The sequence below is a fragment of the Staurois parvus genome, unplaced genomic scaffold, assembly GCF_062004578.1.
Source record: "Staurois parvus isolate SC_StPar_1 unplaced genomic scaffold, SC_StPar_1.0 ptg000162l, whole genome shotgun sequence".
NCBI classification, from domain to species: Eukaryota; Metazoa; Chordata; class Amphibia; order Anura; family Ranidae; genus Staurois; species Staurois parvus.
The window spans coordinates 4,359,397-4,381,656 of NW_028317958.1; the positions used below are offsets into that span (position 1 = coordinate 4,359,397).

At 41.8% G+C, this 22,260-nt stretch overlaps 1 protein-coding gene across 1 annotated transcript in view; it reads left to right on the forward strand.

The window, feature by feature from the left end:
* The window catches only part of LOC149463035 (monocarboxylate transporter 2-like), a 69,690-nt gene extending 60,430 nt beyond the window's left edge, over positions 1 to 9,260 (forward strand). Inside the window, exons 4-5 of the mRNA XM_089676015.1 lie at positions 2,398 to 3,231; positions 5,077 to 9,260. Coding sequence (XP_089532141.1) covers positions 2,398 to 3,231; positions 5,077 to 5,384 — 1,142 coding nt within the window. The 3' untranslated portion in view covers positions 5,385 to 9,260. The remainder of the gene's footprint in view (positions 1 to 2,397; positions 3,232 to 5,076) is intronic.
* Positions 9,261 to 22,260: the final 13,000 nt, after the last annotated feature.

Sequence of the window (22,260 nt, forward strand, 5' to 3'; positions counted from 1 at the left end):
CATCACTTTGCACTGCGCTGCAGCCAATAGAACTCAATAAAATGTCACATTGTTACATTTTAACAAAGTTCATTAAAAAACAAAAAAAAGTAAACTGTGCAATGCGCCATCATCGGTTCCAGTCTACCACAGACCAGCAGCTGCGTTTTAGCACAGTAAGGCCTGGTTCACACCAATGCGATTTCAGATGCAACTAGGGTCACACTGAATCGCATGACATAGGAAATAATTCTGCTTCCAATGGTACCCATTCACATCAATGCAGAACAGCTGCAATACAGTCTGTGAAAGGGTCCTGTGTTAATTTGGTGCAATTTGACCCCATAAAATATGCAAACTGCATCCAAAGCACAACCAAAAGTCACATCAAATTTGAGGCACATCAAAATCGCAGGTTTTTTTCAACTCCCAGTCTGAGCGCTGCTGTACAGTGACTCCAAGAGGCTGATTAGGCGGAGTAGTCTAATTCAGGTACTCATACTTATTGCATTAAAACAAATAAATGTAATTATGCTATTAATGAATACAGAGCTTCATTATTTTGTCTCCTTTATATCTGCCTAGAGTTCAGCTTTAAGTGAGAAAAGGAGTTAAATTTGCGAAAAAGAATTTTGTTTGTGACTTCAAATCATTTTAATGGCAAGTCAGCAAGAGAAGAGCTGAGTAGGATGCGATCACATACTAATTAATGCTAGTAAAATGAGATGATAATAAATTAGATTTGTGTCAGAGCAAAATTAATGATGGGATAATAGGGAGCTCTAATTGATTATTACCTAAACGGGTAGTTGGCATTCAACCTAGTGGTTGGCATTCAACCTAAATTTGCATAACATGTTACATTTCATAAATCCAGTGTGCCTCCAAAAATGTGTTAAATGATAAAAGTGTTCACTTTTTTGCAAATGTCAAAAGTTCTATAAAATATAGTCCTTGAAATACCATTTATTCCATAATTCACATTTGTACACAACTCCAGGTTGTTGGGTATATGAAATTGGCATTATTTAAGGCTAAAGCTATGAAGGGGATTTTTAGTAGTTTCTGCTATTAATACAGCTAATGATTAGACTCTAATAGTAGCAATTGATTGCTCACCAGGTGGAACAAATGACTCCCCCTCGGGTTAACTGCACAAGTAGCACATGATTGCACAATGCCCCAATATGAGTGCTTGGCTGATACTACATTCTTCTAGTAAAGCTTACACATAGAGGTATTTTTTTAATATGTATAGATTGTATAGCAAGCTCTACCTGTAGATAACGTAATCACATGAAATGTAAAAAGCCACTAGAACACCAAAAGGAACCAACAGACCTTTCAAAAAGATTCAAACGATAAAAAGGTGCAGCTCTAGGAAATATAGTGCAAATGGCAACTGAAGTATTATGAGTAATATGCAAAACCGTTATAGAAGGCGCAGTGTGTAATGTAATTAATGATCACAGTAAATTATAATGTCCAGATCACAAGATATATATCATAAATCTTGCAGGATCCTGTCTGTGGTGATAGTATATAATCCAGAGGTGAAGACTGTTAGATAAATGGAATAAATATACTCACATTGTTGCAGTATTGATTTGGCATTCCACCTCATACCATGGGTGTATTCACATGTATCCTTAGGTGTACCAAGATGGCTGCCAGCGTAATGACATCACCACGTAGAGTATCGACACATTGCGTCACATATCCCACGTGACTTCTTCAGGATATATTATATTTATTGTTTTTGCATTTTTTATTGTCACTGTGTGTATTGTGTATACACCATATATATATATATTGTGATTTAGCACTTGTCACTTTACGATTATCCCATTTTTGGAATCCACCTTGTTGACACAATTTGGTATGTATCATCCCAATTTGGGATTGGGTTGTGGTTTTTTCACTGTATACAGGGTCTGATTTTGTGACCCTTTTTGTTATATTCACTAAGTTGCACTTTAATTCTTTGCACTTTATTTTAGATCCCTTAGGATCTTTTTATAGTTTTATTATTATTACTGTATTATTTTGTATTGTTTATTTATCTTTAGCGCTGCACCATATGTACAACATATTATTGTTTGTTTAAAACCAGAGAAGGTCAACTTGAACTTTGCTTGTAGGGACTCCTCTGTAAATAACAAACGTGTTATATTTGTTTACTAAAGGGTAACTGTGTCATGGTGAAAAAAAAAAATTGACAGATGTGAACTACCTTGCAAATTATGTACCTGCTCAACATCATGATATTACCATATCTCCGTGTGTCCTATGAAGCAGGCAAGGTGGTAGGGCCTTCTCAGGGTGGCCGCCATACTCTAGGATGACTTGCAATGCTTTTTTTTTCAATTTACATTTTGTAATGACATTATTTCTTGTGTAATTTTTCCTTCTGTGTAGGGTTTGGCTTCTCTATGAACCTTCAACCCTCCGTCATCGTTGTGGGGAAGTACTTTCTGAAAAGACGACCAATGGCCAACGGCTTGGCAATGGCTGGAAGTCCTGTTGTGCTATCGACCCTTGCTCCACTGAATCAGTTTCTTTTTGACAAGTATGGATGGAGGGGCAGTTTCTTCATCTTGGGAGCCCTTCTTCTGAACTGCTGTGTGGCAGGTGCACTCTACCGTCCCATTGGACCAATGGCTACTAAAAACAAAAAGGAGAAAGACCCAGAAAAAGTTAACATAGGTCTCACTGAACCAGGAAAAACAGCAGATTCAAAAAAGGAGAAAGAAAGTTGTCTAACCCGGTTTAACAGAAATCTGGACTTGACACTCTTTAAGCATCGAGGTTTCTTGATCTACCTCATCGGAAACGTCCTGATGTTCATTGCCTTTTATGCCCCCATTGTGTTTCTTGCTCCCTATGGAAAACATTGTGGTATTGACGAATATTCAGCTGCTTTTCTCTTGTCTATACTCGCCATTGTTGATATGTTTGCCAGGCCATTAACTGGAATTATAGCCAACTCAAAATGGATAAGGCCGAGAATCCAGTACTTCTTCAGTTTTTCTGTAATATTTAATGGTGTATGCCATCTTCTGTGCCCACTGGCTACTTCCTACATGGGCCTTGTCACATACTGTGTGTTCTTTGGCTTAGGCTTTGGCATGGTATGTGCCCTGCTCTTTGAAACCCTTATGGATCTAGTTGGAGCCAAGCGATTTACAAGTGCTGTTGGATTGGTCACAATGGTAGAGTGTGTTCCTCTTCTACTAGGACCACCAATTGGAGGTAATTTACAAAATGTGCACAGAAATAACGTAATGATGATGATATATATAATAATACTGTATATAACCAAAATAATCAAATATAGAAAAAAATGGGACTTTAATGGTGCCAAATTAAAGCTAACAACACAAGGTATTCAATAAAATGTATATTTATAACAAATATGGTTAAAATATCATGATAAAATAGTGTACACCAACACATGATTAAAAAAAAAGACCCATAGCATATAATAGAAGTCTCAGATGACTTGTCTCTCTGGGTTGTCCAGTCTGTCATTAGTTATACAATATTCTTTTTTTAATTCAACTTTTTCATATAAACACGAGTATAGACCAAGTCGAGACTCAACACGTTTTGCTTGAAGAGCTTCATCAACTTTTATATGCATGTGCCACAAACGTCAGATCACTGGTTCCTCTTGTGATGTGAATCAAGGCAAAGGGGAGAACATCACTGATGCCAGCACAAGCTAGTATTCCACGGGCATGTCCCATAATGATATCCTCCCATACTGCTCACATAATATGTTTGATTTTTATTATAATAAGGGATAAGGGCCCATCACCTACCCATCAAAGTACCCATATGCAAACTATATAACCAGATGAGTAATGGTACACAGAGCTCAACATTATTTATTTATTTCAGGTACTTATTTAGCGGCGTCAATTTCCATATATATTGTACATTCACATCAGTCCCTAACCCTCAAGGGGCGTACAATCTAAGGTCCCTAACTTACATTCATACATACACATACTAGGGCCAATTTAGACAGGATCCAATTAACCTGCCAGCATTTCACATTAGTGAAATCCAGGTTTGGTGATGCCAATCTTGTCCCACTGATTTTTTTTTAATCTATTTATCTTTGCCCACTTGTAGAGCAGCCTTCTCTTGAACCCTATACATCCCATTCATGAATTTCTTGACTCTCATAATAGTGGTTGTTCACCGGAACATGGCATTTCCTGTACTTTTTCTGTTAGTACAAAAAATTTGGGGTGAAGGCACAGACCACAAATCTACATATAACAGCAATGCGGTTCTAAAACGATCATACTTTCCTTTAATGGTGATTGTAAGAAACCTATAAATCTTGTCTTAGGAAGGTGATTCACACTTACACAATTTACACAATTGACTTTTTCATTTAGTCCATACAGCAGCATGAAGCTGAAAGCCAAAACCCTTTGGTGTGACGCTGTTTTGAGTCCTAACAGTTCTTTATCAAGCCAGGAGTTTACTTTGTACTGCTGTTTTATGGACTATATAAACAAGTGTTGAAAGAACCCTACTTGCATCACCACCTTGTAACAAATTACGAGTTATCGATGCACACTATTAATTGTGAATTGATATCTATTTCATAGTACATCAGCAAAATGGAGAACAATAGTGGGTAGAAAACCCTGATTTCCCCTTTGTGCTAGGGCTCCTGTATAGTTTTTACCCATCCTATAATGTTAGTGGCTCTATGGAATCTGTTTATACAAATGTGCAGGCACAAATAATCACCATAATTTGTGTAATGTTTTCTTCCTATGATTGTCAGCTCCTTCTAGTGGTCATAAGGCAGTATTTTCCCCATTGAGATACTTCAGGAAAAACTGAATCATGTCCACTAGATGGAGCTGCCGATCATAGGAATTAAACATATTACAAACATTACAGCGATTATTGACAGCTGTGCGAATGCTTGCGATATACGCACAGCATTTTTTTATAGACCCCAATGACTACTAATGAGCAGAGAGCTAAAAATAGGAGGTTTAAAGGAAGGTAAATCCTTAAAATCCTTAAAATATAATTATTCTAAATATCGATTTTCTTCCCTTGCAGGTGCCATTGTGGATGTCCTAGGAGATTATAAGTATATGTTTTTAGAGTGCGGAGCCATCATGGTATTTGCTGGTGTCTTTCTGTTGGTCGGCAACTTCTACAACTATCGATTGCTCAGGAAGGAGGCCAAGGCGGAAAAAAATGAACAGAATAAAGAGTTGGAAATTAAGGAAAGTGTTGGACAGACAAACGCTGACTACAATCAAGTGGCCACTGAAGAAAAGCCAAAAAACGGCAGTGAAACCCCAACCACGAAATTCAAAGCAGAGACACTAAATGAAGCCAATGGATCAGGCCACACGTGTTAGAAGAACTTTAGAAAATCTTTTTTATAGGCTTGATGTGCCTTTGTGATTCATAGGGCTGCAGCTGGCAGTCTGGTTTGTACTGTAATGTAAGCCACCCCCCCAAAGTGTGATGTCATAGAATGGGTGTGGCCAGAGAAAATGACACCACGTTAAAGCGGAGCTCCACCCAAAAGGGGAAGTTCCGCTTTATGGACTGCTTCCCCGCTCCCCATTAAGGATTGGCACCTTTGAGGGGCGGGAGCGGGTACCCGAATATGACAGGTACCCGCTCCCACTTCCGGGTCTGATCGCCTAGGCGATTGGAAGCGGAAGGTGTCCTCCCTCCCTCCTTGTAGTCTTTTGGGACACGTGACAGGTCCCAGAAGACTACAGGACCATTCATGAAGTGTAGCGCTACTCACACATGCACAGTGGGTACCCGGCTATGAAGCCGCAAGCTGACACAGCCGAGTGCCCACATTAAAGATGCCGGCCTCCTGGAATACAGGACGGCCAGTGAAATGGGCTGCGGGGGACACACCAGGGGACCGAGGGACAGGTAAGTGGCTGTTTTTTTAAAGTCAGCAGCTACAGTTTTTGTAGCTGCTGACTTTTATTTTTTGACAGGGTGAGTGGAACTCCGCTTTAAGTAGAGGGCACGGGCGGACTGACCATTTGGAAACTCGGGCACTGCCCGAGGGCCCGGGGTCAGTAGGGGGCCCCATGGGATGCCCCTGGTACCTTTTTCATAGGCTTTTTTGAGTTTGGGCAAGGACACAGGGGCCCTATGATCCCCTATTGCCCGGGGGCCCCATGAGTTGTCAGTCCGCCCCTGGTAGAGGGGGAAGCAAAATGAAATCTGACACATACTGAACTGAGTTTATTCAACAAGGCTCTACAAAGAGAGATTACATTTTGCAATGAACAGTAACCCAGAGTAACAAATCAGTTTTAAAACCCAACTGAACTTTCAGTTTTAATTAGCTACATTCCAGGTACATCAAAACAGATTTTTTTCTTACAAAACATGTGCTGACTCAACAGGGGGTATGTCGGATTTCTGCAGAGATCACTGCTTCCACACAGAGAGCAAGTGTCCTGCTCTGCAGCATGCTGGCAGGAAGCAGGCTTTTCTTCTCAGACTGTGGCTGCTTGTTAAAGGTAATAACTCCATGCACACTAGCACTTTTTAAGCTAAAAAAAGCTGGAAAAAATGCTGGATGAAAAACCGCTGGTAATAGCGTTTTTAGTAGCGTATAGGAGTGTTTAGGAGCATTAGCGTTTTATTAGCGTTTTTACAGTACATGTAGAAAAAAAAAGCTAGAAAAAGGCTTTTAGTAAAGTTTTAGGAGCGTTTAATGTTTTTTTTCTGCTGGAAAAACGCTCCAAAAAACTCTACAAAAACAATTGTTTTCTGCTCCTAGACACTGAAGCTCCAAAAACGCTAAAAGCCTAAAGTAGTGTGAATGGACACATAGGATGAATCTATTTCGCTTCTAGGAGCAGAAAAAGAATGCTAGTGTGCATGGAGCCTAATACTTTGGACACCTTTTTGTTTTGATACATTTAGTTGATTAACAGCTCAGTCACACCGGGTGCGACTTGCCATGTGATTTGCCATGCCATGCGGGTTGCAAATCACATGGCAAGCCATACCGTATTGTCTGCAATCGGTGTGACCGGGGTGCAAGGCTTCATGCACACTTGAATGTTTGGTTTTTTTCAGCTGCTCTTAGGGGCATCTACCTTTTTTTTTTTTTTTATCCCTTCCTCTAAATACTCCTGTGTGTTAGCCTATGCTTCCTTGCACACATAGGCTTGCAGGGGCATTTAAAGGCAGGAAAAACCCCACTGCCAGTGCATGCAAGAGCTTGACATAAAAACGCTTGGCACGTGTAATGCATCTAAATGCGCATTTAGCACTTGAACGTTATTTCAGTGGCCAGCGTGAGGAAAGTGCTGCTGATAACTGGCAACTGTATTTACTCATTACTCATTGGACACAGCTGATCACGTGGTAAAAAAATGCTGTGATTGGCCTTTTACCTCATGATGTGATCAGCTGTGTCTGGGTGATGTGATCAAGGAGATTGCCGGGTGCGCGCCACTGGGGGCGCACGGGAGGGTGCATTCTGGGAGGTTGTCATATGACGCCCTCCCACAACTGAATAACCATGCTGTAGCTGTCATTCAGCTATAGCACGGTTACCAAGTGGTTAAAAAAGCGTTCGATACACTGGATCATTTGACTTTCAAAACGCTAGTGAGCTAATTTCAATTGAAATTCAAAGCTTTATGGCAAAAAAAGGAACCCTCATGTTGGATTTTTTTAGTTAAAATTTTCTAGATATTATTAGTGGAATGGAAAACAGTTTGAAAAAATATACAGCAGATGCGTTTGTTAAAATGTAACGTTGGAACGTACAAGCAATGAAAAGAAAGATCTTTCTTTTAAATACAGTTGGCGAGTGGAAGGGTTCACAGAGGTCAGAAAATCTTAACATCATTTCTACCGATCAACAAAAAATGTACCATTTATGTTGTTAATGATTGATAATATGTCGATAATTGTGGGAAATATTTTGATACAATGATGGCATTATCGCATGCACATTTGACAGATCATTAAAAATCCAACCGTTTTTTTAAACAATTTTCTAACCGTGTATGGCCAGCATACCTCTCAACATACCTGTCCAACCATCAAATGGCTGATATCATAACCGATCCCATGTGCAGCATCACGGCAATTGAAGATCAAAGAGAGGCTAAGATGGCAGCTTCCTTGGCTGAAAACAATAGAAGGGTTTAGGTCTACTTTAAAGCCCAATTGTGGGAAATTTTAACAATCTCCCTTGCAGTGGGGATTCTCTGCACCGAAAAGATTAACTTCCCGCTTTATTCTAGGGGAGAGTAAAAGCAATTTTACTTATCTGATCCTCTTCTCCCCTTGCAGACAGCGCTCCCCCCATGCTTCGGCGATGGACTGTCCCTTGGTGTCATGGGTCTTTTATGACATCAGACTGCTGGAGCAAGGGATAGAAGATGCTGCGGGGGGCCAATCTAGCAATGTTGAGGAATGGAGGATCAGGAGAGAAACCTACTTTTTCATGCCCCCAAGTTTACTGGTTATAAACCGCAGATATAAAACATGAACACAGCCTCTATAGTGTTTACTTGTCTCAATCCAGAGCACTAAGTTTAATTTCTGTCTGCTGTCCTGTTCTTCTACTATCAGCATAAATAACTTCTGACAAGTTTTCCTGACACCAATAGAAAAAAAAATTAACAGGGAGCGCCAGCACACAGCCTGTGATTGACAGCCTCAGTTTTGTGTCTCTTCCCTCTGCCATTTTTGTAATTTCAGCTCTCCACCCCTTTTTTCTGATAGCTCACACAAATGTTAACAATTCTGGAAATTAAACAGATGTAGAGAAGGGGAAACAGCAGATAAACAGGTACAACGTATGTAGGATTTGTTTAATCTCACCTTAGGCCACTCACTGTACTGGGTATATGTAAGGATTTACAACCGCTTTAAATGAGCAGTTAACCCTTTGCAGTGTAGGTGCAGCCCCCCTGCAAAAGAGAGTTTTCAAGTTGCCCAGAGTTGGGCTTTAAGAAGCCTGCAGATGATAACAACCTACCACAGTCCATCCACTGTTTTGGGCGGAGATGTCATTCCATTCATTCTCTTCCAATTTTCATTATAGTAAGTCATGCTTGAATTATTGGTTTGTAGAGATCACATTTTATACCTGTTGGACCATATATTTTACAAGAAGTAACCCTGAATGTGAACCACTGACCTCGGTAAAAAGCGATTTTTATTATTTATGGTAATTTGCATACATGTTCATGAATTCTGTACTCAGAAATAAATGTGTTTATTTACAATTGCAGCAAATTTACATTATTTTGTTGAATAGGTGACAAAATAATAAAGCGAGTCACCTAGGAGAAATGATTTGAAATAGAAGAACCACACCACTTCTAAGAGGTCCAGATACAACTTCATTAAAGGTCAGGGGTACAATTCAAAAAGAATCCAACGTGTTTCGGGAATCTAAGTGCCCCCTTCATCAGGGCTGCTGTTTAGGCCTGTGCTTTTTATTCACAATGGGAAAAATACCATTGTAGGTTCCGTTCACCTTTGGTGTGTTCACTTTATTGCAAGTGAAGCCCTGATGAAGGGGGCACTTAGACCCCTGAAACACGTTGAATCCTTTTTTAATTGTTCCCCTGACCTTTAATGGAATAAACATGTAAAATTATAGCTTCAATTTCAACTCTGTTTACATTACACTACAAGCCAAGGAGACAGTGGAGATCCTCTGGGGTGTAGAAGCCGCCTGCCCAAGAACCAGATCAATTATACACATTAATACCTAATAAGATAACAATAGCAGTAAAAAAACCTACAGGTCCAGGTGGGACCCCGCCACACCCGCTATATCGCCTCCTCACCGTTTGTCAATCACTTCTGGAAAGTTATCCCAGTGTGGATTGCTTTTCAAAGGAGTGGCAGTCCTTGAACAAGCCATAAGAGGAATCACACCAATATACAATACAATCTGCTGCTGTGAAAAAAGATGAATGAAATGTCGCTTTCTAACATCAATAAAGTTGAAAAAAAGTTAATAGTGACACATTAAACTATTAACTTTTTTTTCAACTTTATTGAAATGTCACAAAGCGACATTTCATTCTTCCTTTTTCACGGCAGGGGATTGTAATGCAGTGTACTGCAGCATGCTGCTCTGAAAATAAGTAATAAAAGGAAAAGAACTCAAACTTGATACTCTGGCTCTCAAAAAAAGGTAGAGGCATAAATCAAATATCACATAGTCTTTTCGCAACCCAAATTGAAAATTAGTGATGGTGCAGCCCTCCTCGTATTGGGGAAATCCAACACTGTACAAACACAAGAACAGAGAGGGCGCAAACGCATAGCGCATTATCTTTGACACTTTATTGAAGGATAAGGAAGACAAATGTTATATTCGCAGGCCAAGTGGGCTAAAGGCATGTAAATGCGTAAACCACAAAATGTAAGAGTCTGCTCTCCACTTCCAACTGCAGACAGGATGACAATAACACTGACGTGTTTCGGGGACCCAATCCCCTTCTTCAGAGCTATGGCTGAGTAGAACATTTGTCTTCCTAATCCTTCAATAAAGTGTCAAAGACAATGCGATAGGCGTTTGCACCCTCTCTGTTTTTATGTTTTGAAAATAAGTTGTGTATGTCCTACTTTTTTTTTTCAGTGCGCACTGCACGCCACTGCAATACAGTGGATTCAGAGAACTCAAGAACAAGGAGTTCTGGAAGTCATGGTTTGTCCCCCACAGAGCCCTGATCTCCCCATATCATGGAGTCTGTCTGGGATTACATGAAGAGAAAGGAGGATTGGAGGCAGCCTACATCCACAGAAGATCTGTGATTAGTTCTCCAAGATGTTTGGAACAACCTACCTGCGAAGTTCCTTCAAAAACTGTGTGCATGTGTACCTAGAAGAATTTATGGTGTTTTGAAGCCAAAGGGTAGTTACACCAAATATTGATTTGATTTGGATTTCTCTTCTGTTCATTTACTTTCCATTTTGTTAATTGGTAAAAATAAACTTTGAGCGCATCTATTTATGAAAGCATTTTTCATTTAAAGCATTTTTTCACACCTGCCTAAGACATTTGCACAGTACTGTACATACACTTCAAATGAAACATCTGATGCTGGATCCACGTTATACTAGCCCAGTATTGTTGCATTTATCATTCATTCTTTGAAAGACCTCATCATGTATTCCTATGCATCTTGATGCTTCCATTGACCCGTGATAGGTTAGAATATAACTGTCTCCGAATGTACGTCAAACTGAAAGAAATTTCCAGGCGCACTGTGGGTCATCAGCGTCTGTGATGAATGTATAACTTCACGACATCATATATCTATAAAATGATGTCATATTCATTGAGAAGACAATACAAAGCCAAACATTATCTACACTGATCAGATATACCATTACGACTACTGACAGGTAAAGTGAATAACAATGATTATCTTGTGACAATGACATCTGAAATTGGAAGGGATATATTAGGCAGCAGAAAAAATGGGCAAGCATAAGGATTTGAGTGACCTTCACAAGGGCCAAATTATAAATGGCTTGGTGACTGGGTCGAAGCAACTTCAAAACTGCAGCTCTTATGGCAAGTTCCCGATTTGCAGTGGTCAGCACCTACCAAAAGTGGTCCAAGGTGACAAACTGGCAACAGGGCTATACTGTAGGTGGCCAAGACTCATTGATGCAAATGGGGAGCCAAGGCTGGCCCATGTAGTCTGATCCAATAGAGCTACTGTAGCTCAAATTGATTAAAAAAATGAATGCTGGTTCCAATAGAAAACACACAGTGTATCACAGTTTATTGCGTATGGAGCTGAGTAGCCACAGACCAGTCAGGGTGGCCATGCTGACCCATATTTACAGCCAAAGGTGCCTAAAATGGGCACCTGAGCATCAGAACTGGACCACAGTGCGATGGAAGAAGGTGGCCTGGTCTGATGAGTTCAAGAATGGTTTGAGGAAGACAACAATGAGTTTGAGGTGTTGACTTGGCTTCCAAATTCTCCAGATCTCAATACAATTGAGTGGGTGCCGGATAGGCTGGTGGGCAGTAGCTGGCAGATTCCTGGCAGGGCCCAGGTAAGTAGCATGCTGGTTAGGAGATGCTGAGCAGACGGATAAGACAGTATATGTGGTCAGGCGAGCCAAGTCAGTAACACGGTCAGATCTGGCATGGAAAGCAGGCAGGAGCATGGTCAGTGTACAGTCCAAGGTAAGTATCACGGAGCATTGAAGCTTTGAAAGGATGCGAGCACTACACCAGCTTATATAGATATTTTAAAAGCAGGGGCGACTGACCATTCGAGTGCTCGGGCACTGCCGAGGGTCGGGGGTCAGTAGGAGGCCCCATGAAATGCCCCTGGTACCTTTTATAGGCTTTTTGGCTGTGCTTTGAGTGTGGGCAAGGACACAGGGGCCCCATGATCCCTTATTGCCCGGGGTCCCCATGAGTTGTCAGTCTGTCCCTGTTTAAAAGATTTTTATTTTGCAACAGCCAGTGCGTTTCAGGGGCTCAGCACTCCCCCTTCATAAAAATCAAATACTGTAGCCACCTAGATTGGAAAAATATCATAGAGCAGGCAGATGAGTAGGACAGCAGAGCAGGGTACAGAGACAAGCTGAGGTCAGGGCAGGAAGCGTTCAAGTGTGGTCAAGACAAGCTGGATCAATCACAGAAGTCAAGTACAAGAACTGGCACAGGAACACAGGGAATAGATCAGACAGCAATTACCTAGTACAGTTGCTGCACTTAAATAATCCATTTGATGCCAGTATGAGCGGTAAGTGCACGTATTTGCACATAAGTACACAACGGTTCCTAGAGAGAGTACAGTCATTGAAGGTCTGTTAGGGGTCATCTAGTGAAGTGCGAGGATTTAAATATATCTCGCTCCCTTCGCTCCCTTCTGCCTCCCTCTGACTTTTACACTCTAATGTATCCTTTCATTGGTCAGACCAGGGGCGGACTGACAACTCATGGGGCCCCTGTATCCTTGCCCAAACTCAAAAAATCCTATAAAAAAGGTACCAGGGGCATCTCATGGGGCCCCCTACTGACCCTGGGCCCTTGGGCAGTGCCTGAGTTTCCAAATGGTCAGTCCACCCCTGGGGAGAGGAGAGAAGATGCCTTGCTTAAGGCCATGTTGTACGATGGATGCTGCCTACAGATTGTACACCATAGCCCCCTGGAAAGGCTGGGTTGTCAAAGACAGAAGAGAGGGGACTAAGGTCTGTGGATAAGGCATGGGAAATCCTATGCTTGTACCAAATGTGTAGAGTTGCTGAGGTGAGGGGGCAAAGACCTGAAAAGGTCATATAGGAGTGTTCATAGCCCCATAATAGATCATACGGGGATATTTAAGTCTCAAGGAGAGGCCTTGGAATATGGGTACATAAACTAGTCAGGTAAGCGTGCTATAGGATTGTGGCTATGTAGTAACATTCAAAGTCCGGAAGTCCAGCTCCACCAACGTGTTTAGGTAAATATAAAGTGCGGAGTTTAAGTCAAGATACTTGTTTACGCCAAATAGATTGAGAGGAAAGCAAACAAAGCGTGTGGAAAAAGGAAGATGGAAGTACAATGGGTAGGGTTTGAAAAAGGTAAAGAAGCTTTGTGAGTGTGTCCATCTTTAGGGCATTTATTCTTCCAAACTAGGGAATAGGTTTGACATGCCAAACATCAACTCTACGGATTTGAGATAAAAGAGAAAAGTATTTGAGAGACTAAACATCTAAAATACTAGCGGGGATGACAGTGCCTAAATACTGGAGAGAATTGTCTGACCCAGGAACGGACTGACCATTTGGAAACTCGGGCACTGCTCGAGGGCCCAGGGTCAGTAGGGGGCCCCATGAGATGCCCCTGGTACCTTTTTCATAGGCTTTTTTGAGTTTGGGCAAGGATACAGGGGCCCCATGAGTTGTCAGTCCGCCCCTGGTCTGACCAATGAAAGGATACATTAGAGTGTAAAAGTCAGAGGGAGGCAGAAGGGAGCGAGATATTAAGGGCTTCAGTTTTGGAGATATTAAGCCTAAAATTAGAGAGGTCACCAAACCGTTTGAATTCATGGAATAGAGACGGCAAACTGGTGTGGGGTTGTTGAATATATAGGAGCAGATCGTAGGCATATAGGGAAAGTTTATAGTGAGCAGTCAAAGTAGGGATACCTAGATTGTAAGCTTGAAAGAGCAGGGCCCTCGATCCCCTCATGTTTTGCATTGTATTGGTATTGTTCTGTCACATGTTCTGTCCCCCTCTGTAATGTACAGCACTGAGCGAACTATTGGCGCTTTATAAATACTGTATAATAATAATACTATCGTTTTGTCTGATGGCCTGTGCTAAGTGTTCAATGACTAGTACAAAGAGAAGGGGAGATGGGGGCAGCCCTGTCTGGTTCCATTTGAGATCTTAAAGGCTCAGAGCAGGTATCATTTACTAAAACCAATGCTGACGGAGAGGAATAGAGTGCCATAACGTTAGTAATAAAGTTGGGACCTAGGCAAATTTGTTGGAGGGAAAGACGTAAAAAAAAGCCCAGCTGACACTGTCAAAGGCTTTCTCAGCGTCGAAAGACAGAATGTAGGATTGAATATTGTGTTTCTGAATGTAGGAAATTAAATTTAAGGGTAAACCTCTGAAATTATAAATTACAAAAGCATATCCCTCTGTAGTGTGTACGTGTCTCAATCCAAAGCACCTAGCATGATTTCTGGCTTTTCTCTCTGCTATCTGCATGAGTCACTTCTGATCATTTATCCCAACACCAAGCAATCCTGGGAGAAAGCCCTACCTCCTCCTGTAGGTGAATGACAGCCTCAGCTTTGCATGTTTCCCTATGAGTCTGTGTACATTTCTTCCATTCAGAGCTCAGATTACACTCATCTTCCTGCAGTGCATGACATCAGATCGCCACCCCCTGCATTCCAAAGCTCAGAAATGCTGCACTGTGAACAGCTCTAGATGAAAGAGGGCTGCAAGGTACAACTTATGTGGGAGGATGTGTTTCATTTATTTATTACAGGTACTTATATAGTGCCATCAATTTATGCAGTGCTTTACATATATATTACAGTATACATTCACATTATTATTATTATACAGTATTTATATAGCGCCAAAAGGTTTACAGTCGCAAGGGGGACAGAACATGACACAAGACAATAACAATACAATACACAAGGGTTCTGCTCTTTCGAGCTTACAATCAGTCCCTGCCCTCAATGGGTGTACAATCTAAGGTCCCTAACTGACATTCATACACATACTAGGGCCAATTTAGACAGGATCCAATTAACCTACCAGCATGTCTTTGTAGTGTGGGAGGAAACTGGTGTTTCTGGAGGAAACCCACGCAGGCACAGGGAGAACATGCATGCTTCAGGCAGGTGGTGCTGTGGTTGGGATTTGAACCAACAACCCTAGTACTGCCAGGCAGAAGTGCTAACCATTTAGTCACTGTGCTGCCTCACTCACAGTTGCCTGCGCTGTTTCATCTCTGTGTGTCACCTGAGGCCATAAGGTACAACTTATATAGGAAGATTTGTTTCGTCCCTGTGTATCACCTGAGGTCAGTCACTTCACTGGGTATACTGTATATAAGGGCTTACCAGGGGCGGACTGACCATATGGAAACTCGGGCACTGCCCGAGGGCCTGGGGTCAGTAGGGGGCCCCATGAGATGCCCCTGGTACCTTTTTCATAGGCTTTTTTGAGTTTGGGCAAGGACACAGGAGCCCCATGATCCCCTATTGCCCGGGGCCCCATGAGTTGTCAGTCCGCCCCTGGGGTTTACAACCAATTTAATGTGAGCTGTTACAGAAGAGATGTTCACAAGTGCACACCGCCTCAATTCCCTGACATAGCAGAAACTATCAGCGATGGATCTGTTCTCTATAGAGTTAAATGGATCTGGGAGATTAATCACTCAACAGTCACTCATTTTGGAGATTTTTTGGCAGGTTTTCTGAATCAAGTACATTCCTGTAAACCTAAGCTCATGACACTTATCACTAATCACCCAAGAATCTCCTGCAGTAGAACAAAAGAGCAGTTTTATCTGTCGGTATTTCCAGTCTCTGAGATTAGAAAATCACCCACATAGCTCTGAGCTAAAGCTTATCACAGCAGAGAACAGATGAACAAGTGTGTACAGTCTGGCAGCTTTAAAGCATATCTAATCACAACACCAAAAATGTCATTTCAGGGTCTCCTAAACGTTTCCACACTTTGATCCATATTTATATATATACAGTATGTTTAAAAAAGTGTGGAAACTTTTTGAAGAACCCTCGAATATTGCAGTTTACCAATCCTTATGTGTCGTGGCTGCATTAGTTTTCTTTTTTTTTAGGCTTTGAACATTTTTAGTACAGAAAATACCTGTTGATCTGTTGATACCTGCTGTCACCTCCTGTGCGCTGAAAAGGCAGCATATTGCAGTTTACCAATCCTTATGTGTGGTTGCTGCATTAGTTTTCTTTTTTTTCAGGCTTTGAACATTTTTAGTACAGAAAATACCAGTTACCAATCCTTATGTGTGGTTGCTGCATTAGTTTTCTTTTTTTTCAGGCTTTGAACATTTTTAGTACAGAAAATACCAGTTACCAATCCTTATGTGTGGTTGCTGCATTAGTTTTCTTTTTTTTCAGGCTTTGAACATTTTTAGTACAGAAAATACCAGTTTACCAATCCTTATGTGTCGTGGCTGCATTAGTTTTCTTTTTTTTTTCAGGCTTTGCACATTTTTAGTACAGAAAATACCTGTTGATCTGTTGATACCTGCTGTCACCTCCTGTGCGCTGAAAAGGCAGCATATTGCAGTTTACCAATCCTTATGTGTGGTTGCTGCATTAGTTTTCTTTTTTTTCAGGCTTTGAACATTTTTAGTACAGAAAATACCAGTTTACCAATACTTATGTGTGGTGGCTGCATTCGTTTTCTTTTTTTCAGGCTTTGCACATTTTTAGTACAGAAAATACCAGTTTACCAATCCTTATGTGTGGTTGCTGCATTAGTTTTCTTTTTTTTCAGGCTTTGAACATTTTTAGTACAGAAAATACCAGTTACCAATCCTTATGTGTGGTTGCTGCATTAGTTTTCTTTTTTTTCAGGCTTTGAACATTTTTAGTACAGAAAATACCAGTTTACCAATACTTATGTGTGGTGGCTGCATTCCTTTCTTTTTTTCAGGCTTTGCACATTTTTAGTACAGAAAATACCAGTTTACCAATCCTTATGTGTGGTTGCTGCATTAGTTTTCTTTTTTTTCAGGCTGTGAACATTTTTAGTACAGAAAATACCAGTTTACCAATCCTTATGTGTCGTGGCTGCATTAGTTTTCTTTTTTTTCAGGCTTTGAACATTTTTAGTACAGAAAATACCTGTTGATCTGTTGATACCTGCTGTCACCTCCTGTGCGCTGAAAAGGTAGCATATTGCAGTTTACCAATCCTTATGTGTGGTGGCTGCATTAGTTTTCTTTTTTTTCAGGCTTTGAACATTTTTAGTACAGAAAATACCTGTTGATCTGTTGATACCTGCTGTCACCTCCTGTGCGCTGAAAAGGCAGCATAAACAATGTCATCTCTCTTTTGTATACTACTAGTCCCTTCAATCCACCATGTAATGGAGATGAACAAAAGTTTGACGTTCAGCCTGTGTAACAGTCTTGACTCCTTCCATAGATAACATGCATAGATGCCAACTATCCCTAAATTGCCAGGACAGTCCGCCATCTTGGCCCTCTGTTCAACTGGTGCTGTGTCCTGGGCCATGTCTCATGTGTTACTATTCCCACAACAGTAAACTCAGTCTGTATATGCAGTAAAGCATGCTTGTTATCTCGCTGTGGAACAGGGGTGGACTGACAACTCATGGGGCCCCTGGGCAATAGGGGATCATGGGGCCCCTGTGTCCTTGCCCATACTCAAAAAAGCCTATGAAAAAGGTACCAGGGGCATCTCATGGGGCCCCCTACAGTGCCCGAGTTTCTAAATGGTCAGTCCGCTCCTGCTGTGGAACCTAAGGGGTTAATCCTCTGCATTGTGTAAAAAGGCTGTTTGATCCTGATTGCTCTGTTCCTCCCCCTTTTTAAGTGACCACCTCTTATCTCCTGACAAGACAGACTGAACAGTAGGCATTTTGCACATGCTCAGTTTGGTGTTATTGCTAGTGAGGTTATTGAGTGCAACACATTATTATTCTAGTTCTATTTAGATCTGGGACCTAAGCAGGCTTAACCTGTAAAGTGAGCATGATGTGGTTGTGCCCATCTGAAAATTGAGTGGCTGCAATGGAGACTGTGGGTGGGTTTAACAGTGTCCTGGGATAGGGACTAGGATGTTGGTATGTACATGGAGAAGTTAGGGTAGACATAAAGGGACATTTTATGTGTTATTCACAGCTGAAAATAGAAAACAAATGCATCCACCACACATAAGGAAAGCTGGCAAGCTGCAATATAAAAACAAAAATGTTTTTGGACTTTAATGATTCCTGGGGCAACTTAATCCCCCCCCCCCGGTAGTGTTCCTATAGGGGCAATGAAGATGGAGGAGAAAGCATGGCCTCACAGGGAGCAGGCAGTCCCAGTTCTAGCTTATCCTAAGGAGAACAATAGTGTCAGTAAAATTTCTCTACTCTGTCAGCCTTAAGTCCTCATACACACTGAATTTTTTTACAGCGGCTGTTTTTGACGATTTTTTCAACAGCTAGTAAACTCCCCAGCATGTTATCCTATGTGTCCATGCACACATAGACTTTAATTGGCATTTTTTGGCAAGGGCATTTTTTGGCTGGAAGAAAAACCCAGAACTAGTGGGTTTCTAGAAGAGCTTTTTTAGCTGTAAAAACACTTTAACGCTGAAAAATGCAGACAAATATGGTAAAACACGGCAAACTAGCATCTTTGGACGTTTTTGAGCAAACATTTTTTTTGTGGTGTAAAAAATATTAACAACGCAAACGCAGCTAAACGCTAATGCAAAACCGCTGAAAATGTGCATTTTTAACGCGTCTTTACAAAGCTAACGCTACTGCCTGAAGGTGAATCATAGATTGTCCATCACTGATCTAGCTGAAAACTGTCATCTGTCTAAAGAAACCTTTAGAGCCAAAGTCAAAACTCATGTCCCCGGGTCTGTTTGTAACCCCTGCCCAGGGGTGGACTGACCATTCTGGCTCTTGGGCACTGCCCGAGGGCCCGGGGTCAGTAGGGGGCCCCATGAGATGCCCCTGGTACCTTTCATAGGCTGTTTTGGGGGTGGTTTGAGTGTGGGCAAGCACACAGGGGCCCTATGATCCCCTATTGCCCGGGGGCCCCATTAGTTCCCAGTCCGCTCCTGCCCCTGCCCCCATAAGCATGAATTTGAAGAGAGAGCTGGAGTCTGATAACAATCCTTCTCAGTACTTTAATTGGTAAAAGATAAGTGACCTGGGACATCCAAACAAACCATGAAGAAAGCTGATGCGTTTCAGTCTAAGCCTTAGCCTTAGGGCCAGTTCACACTACATGCATTTCAGTTGCTTTTTTTTCTGCATCCAAAATGCACAGAAAGTAGGTTATATGGTTGTCAATGTCATAGTTCACATCAGTGCTTGCAGTTGCAGTGCGTTCCGGGTGCAGAAAAGATCTGTACTGGAAAGCGGTAAAGCGCATCAAAAGCACACTGGAATGCACCAAAAACGTACTGGAATGCACATGTCCCTATATAAATTGAAGACAAAGAGAAGGGAAAAAATGAACTGGAACACATCAAAAATGCACTGGAACACGCCAAAAATGCGCATGCAGAAATGCATCCGGAATGCATCTGGACTGCATTTCTATTGTGTGAACCGGCCCTAAGTTGGAATAGCCCTCACTTCACCCTATGGAGCACCCTTGTGACCAAGAAAAATAAAAGGAAGGTGGCTTCCTCCTAGCGTAGGCTGCACTTGTATACTATTGGTCAAGTCAGCCGTGTCCCCTATTGGCAGTTATCCTGCACTTGGGCTCACATATCAGAGAAGCCTCACATACAGGCTCATAGATGACACGGGCTAGACCTAGTGCCTTGCGGAGAGCCGAAGTATCCAGACACACACCTATCAGTGGGACTTTTTTTGTCTGCACATTATTACAGTCTGGTGTGAAGCTTTTGCTGAGGACCAGTATTGCCAACCATCTGTATTTTTACAGACAGCCAGTAAAAACCCAGCACTTTTCTCCTGCCCGTAACAGGAGAAAAGTGCCAGTGAGAAATGGCTAGAACAGCTGAGCTCAGAACTCTGGGATTAAGCACGAGATCTTGTGAAACGCATTAACAGGTCCTGTATTCATGTCCTGGTGTTTTGTGTGTCCTATGGATCAATAAATATACACTGTATTCATCTATCCTCCAGTGTGCGGCTGACCTTTCTTCCTATTGTGCAGTTCTGGAACCCTGAGCCGCCCAACGAGTCCCAAGAGTCTCCAAGACCATCCAAGTGTGTTCGGCGAACTTCGGCTGGAGGGAGGCAGGTCTGGTGGAGGCTCTGTATGAGTCACAACAAAGTGAGTTGTGAGCGTGATGACGTCATAGACATTTCCTGAGTCAAACGGATGGCGCCTTGTGTGACACTGACGCTGTGACAGACTGCGTGTTTCTGGCATGTGTGCTGTGTTTTCATTTAGAACTAACATTAGGTTACCGAAGAGTACACTGAGGATTATTATACTGACCGGCGGGCTGTCCATATCATTTTATAAGATCTCTGCCATAAAGAAACAAAGATGAATTAACTTCAGTATTAGAAGAGAGCAAACAGGAGGCGCAAACCCCTAGTGCATTATCCAAGGTTTATTTAAAAGTAACAATGACGAAAGCATACTCACAAACATAGCATGTATGTAAAGCTTTGTAAGAAGGTAGAGATGGCCATAACTAGCTCTGAGGAAAGGGACTCGTCCCTGAAACGCGTCAGTAAGCCAACCACACTGACACTTGGACACCCTGACATTGTTATGGCCATCTCTACTTTAAATATATGTTATGCTTGTGAGTATGTTTTCGGCATTTTTACTTTTAAATAAACCTTGGATGATGCACTAGGGGTTTGATGACATCGGAACAGTCCATTCACAAGGCTGCTAGCGTGCAGGGTGGAAGTCTTGGGCGATTTCAGTAAGTATATCTTCATTCTTATGACTCCTAGACAAAAACGAGTAGATGGCCCATGTAGTGCGGGCACAGCCCCACTGCATGGTACAAAAAATGTTCTGCCCAGATTTCTGGTTTAATATCTACCTTAAATTACATTGCTAATTGCATATTGTACTTGTTTGAAGCCTAAATACTGAAATTTGCACTTAAAACTGTAATGGTTTTAACTTTTGGAAATGTCAGTAAAAACTTGGCTGTGACAGTAAATTTTGGGTGTCGTGTCAGTAAATTTCAGTCTGGTAGATTGGCAACACTGCTGAGGACTGACGGGAATTTTTCCCCCTTGGGAGTGATCACATTTAAGACATTTACCGTATTCATCTAATACCTGCAAGCACCCAACTGTGGATGGTCAAGACCGCATATTATGGAACGTCCATCTCCATCTAATAGGCACTTGGGTCGCCTTAGATAGTTGGTCCCTCACAGTTATCCAGTACTGTCACGCTGCAGTGTGTGGGAGGGAGCCCTTGGTGGTCTGGGATTAGGTGCCAGAACCATTGTGGAGAATATTTTTTTTTTATTTTTACAGCTACCAGTATTCCTAGAGGTTTCTGACCCACGTGGAATGGGCGGACTAGTTCAGGGGGGCTTTTAGTCTAGGGGGTGTTTGTCCTCTGGGTGTTTAAGAGGAAGGGGACATCCAGGGGCAGGTGGGTGAATTTGGGAGGGATGGAACAAGGAATTGGATTAAGGTGTGTTGTTTACATCGTGTATTTTTGTTACAACTTTTGAATAAAGTAGCGGAAGCCTAAGTTGGTGTCAGTACCTATTTCTTCTCTAGTTTTGACCATAGTATGTATGGTGTCACCCACCACCATTTCTAAATTTGTTGGTCAGGCACTATGGCTTGCATTTTGCAGAGGATTCCCAGAATTTTGTTTAGTATGATAGGCAAATTTAGCCTTTTCCTCCTTCTGTAGTCAAGGAAAAAGTGATTGTTTGTTCTGGCATGTTCAAGTTTTTATAGGCTGAGAGTTGGATTGCTTCCCCCTGCCTCTAGAAGAAGCTTCCCGCGCATAGGGAAAGAGATTCAAATGATCCGCTGAATATGAATTTTTCTCATCAACAGTATATAGCAGCCTTGTG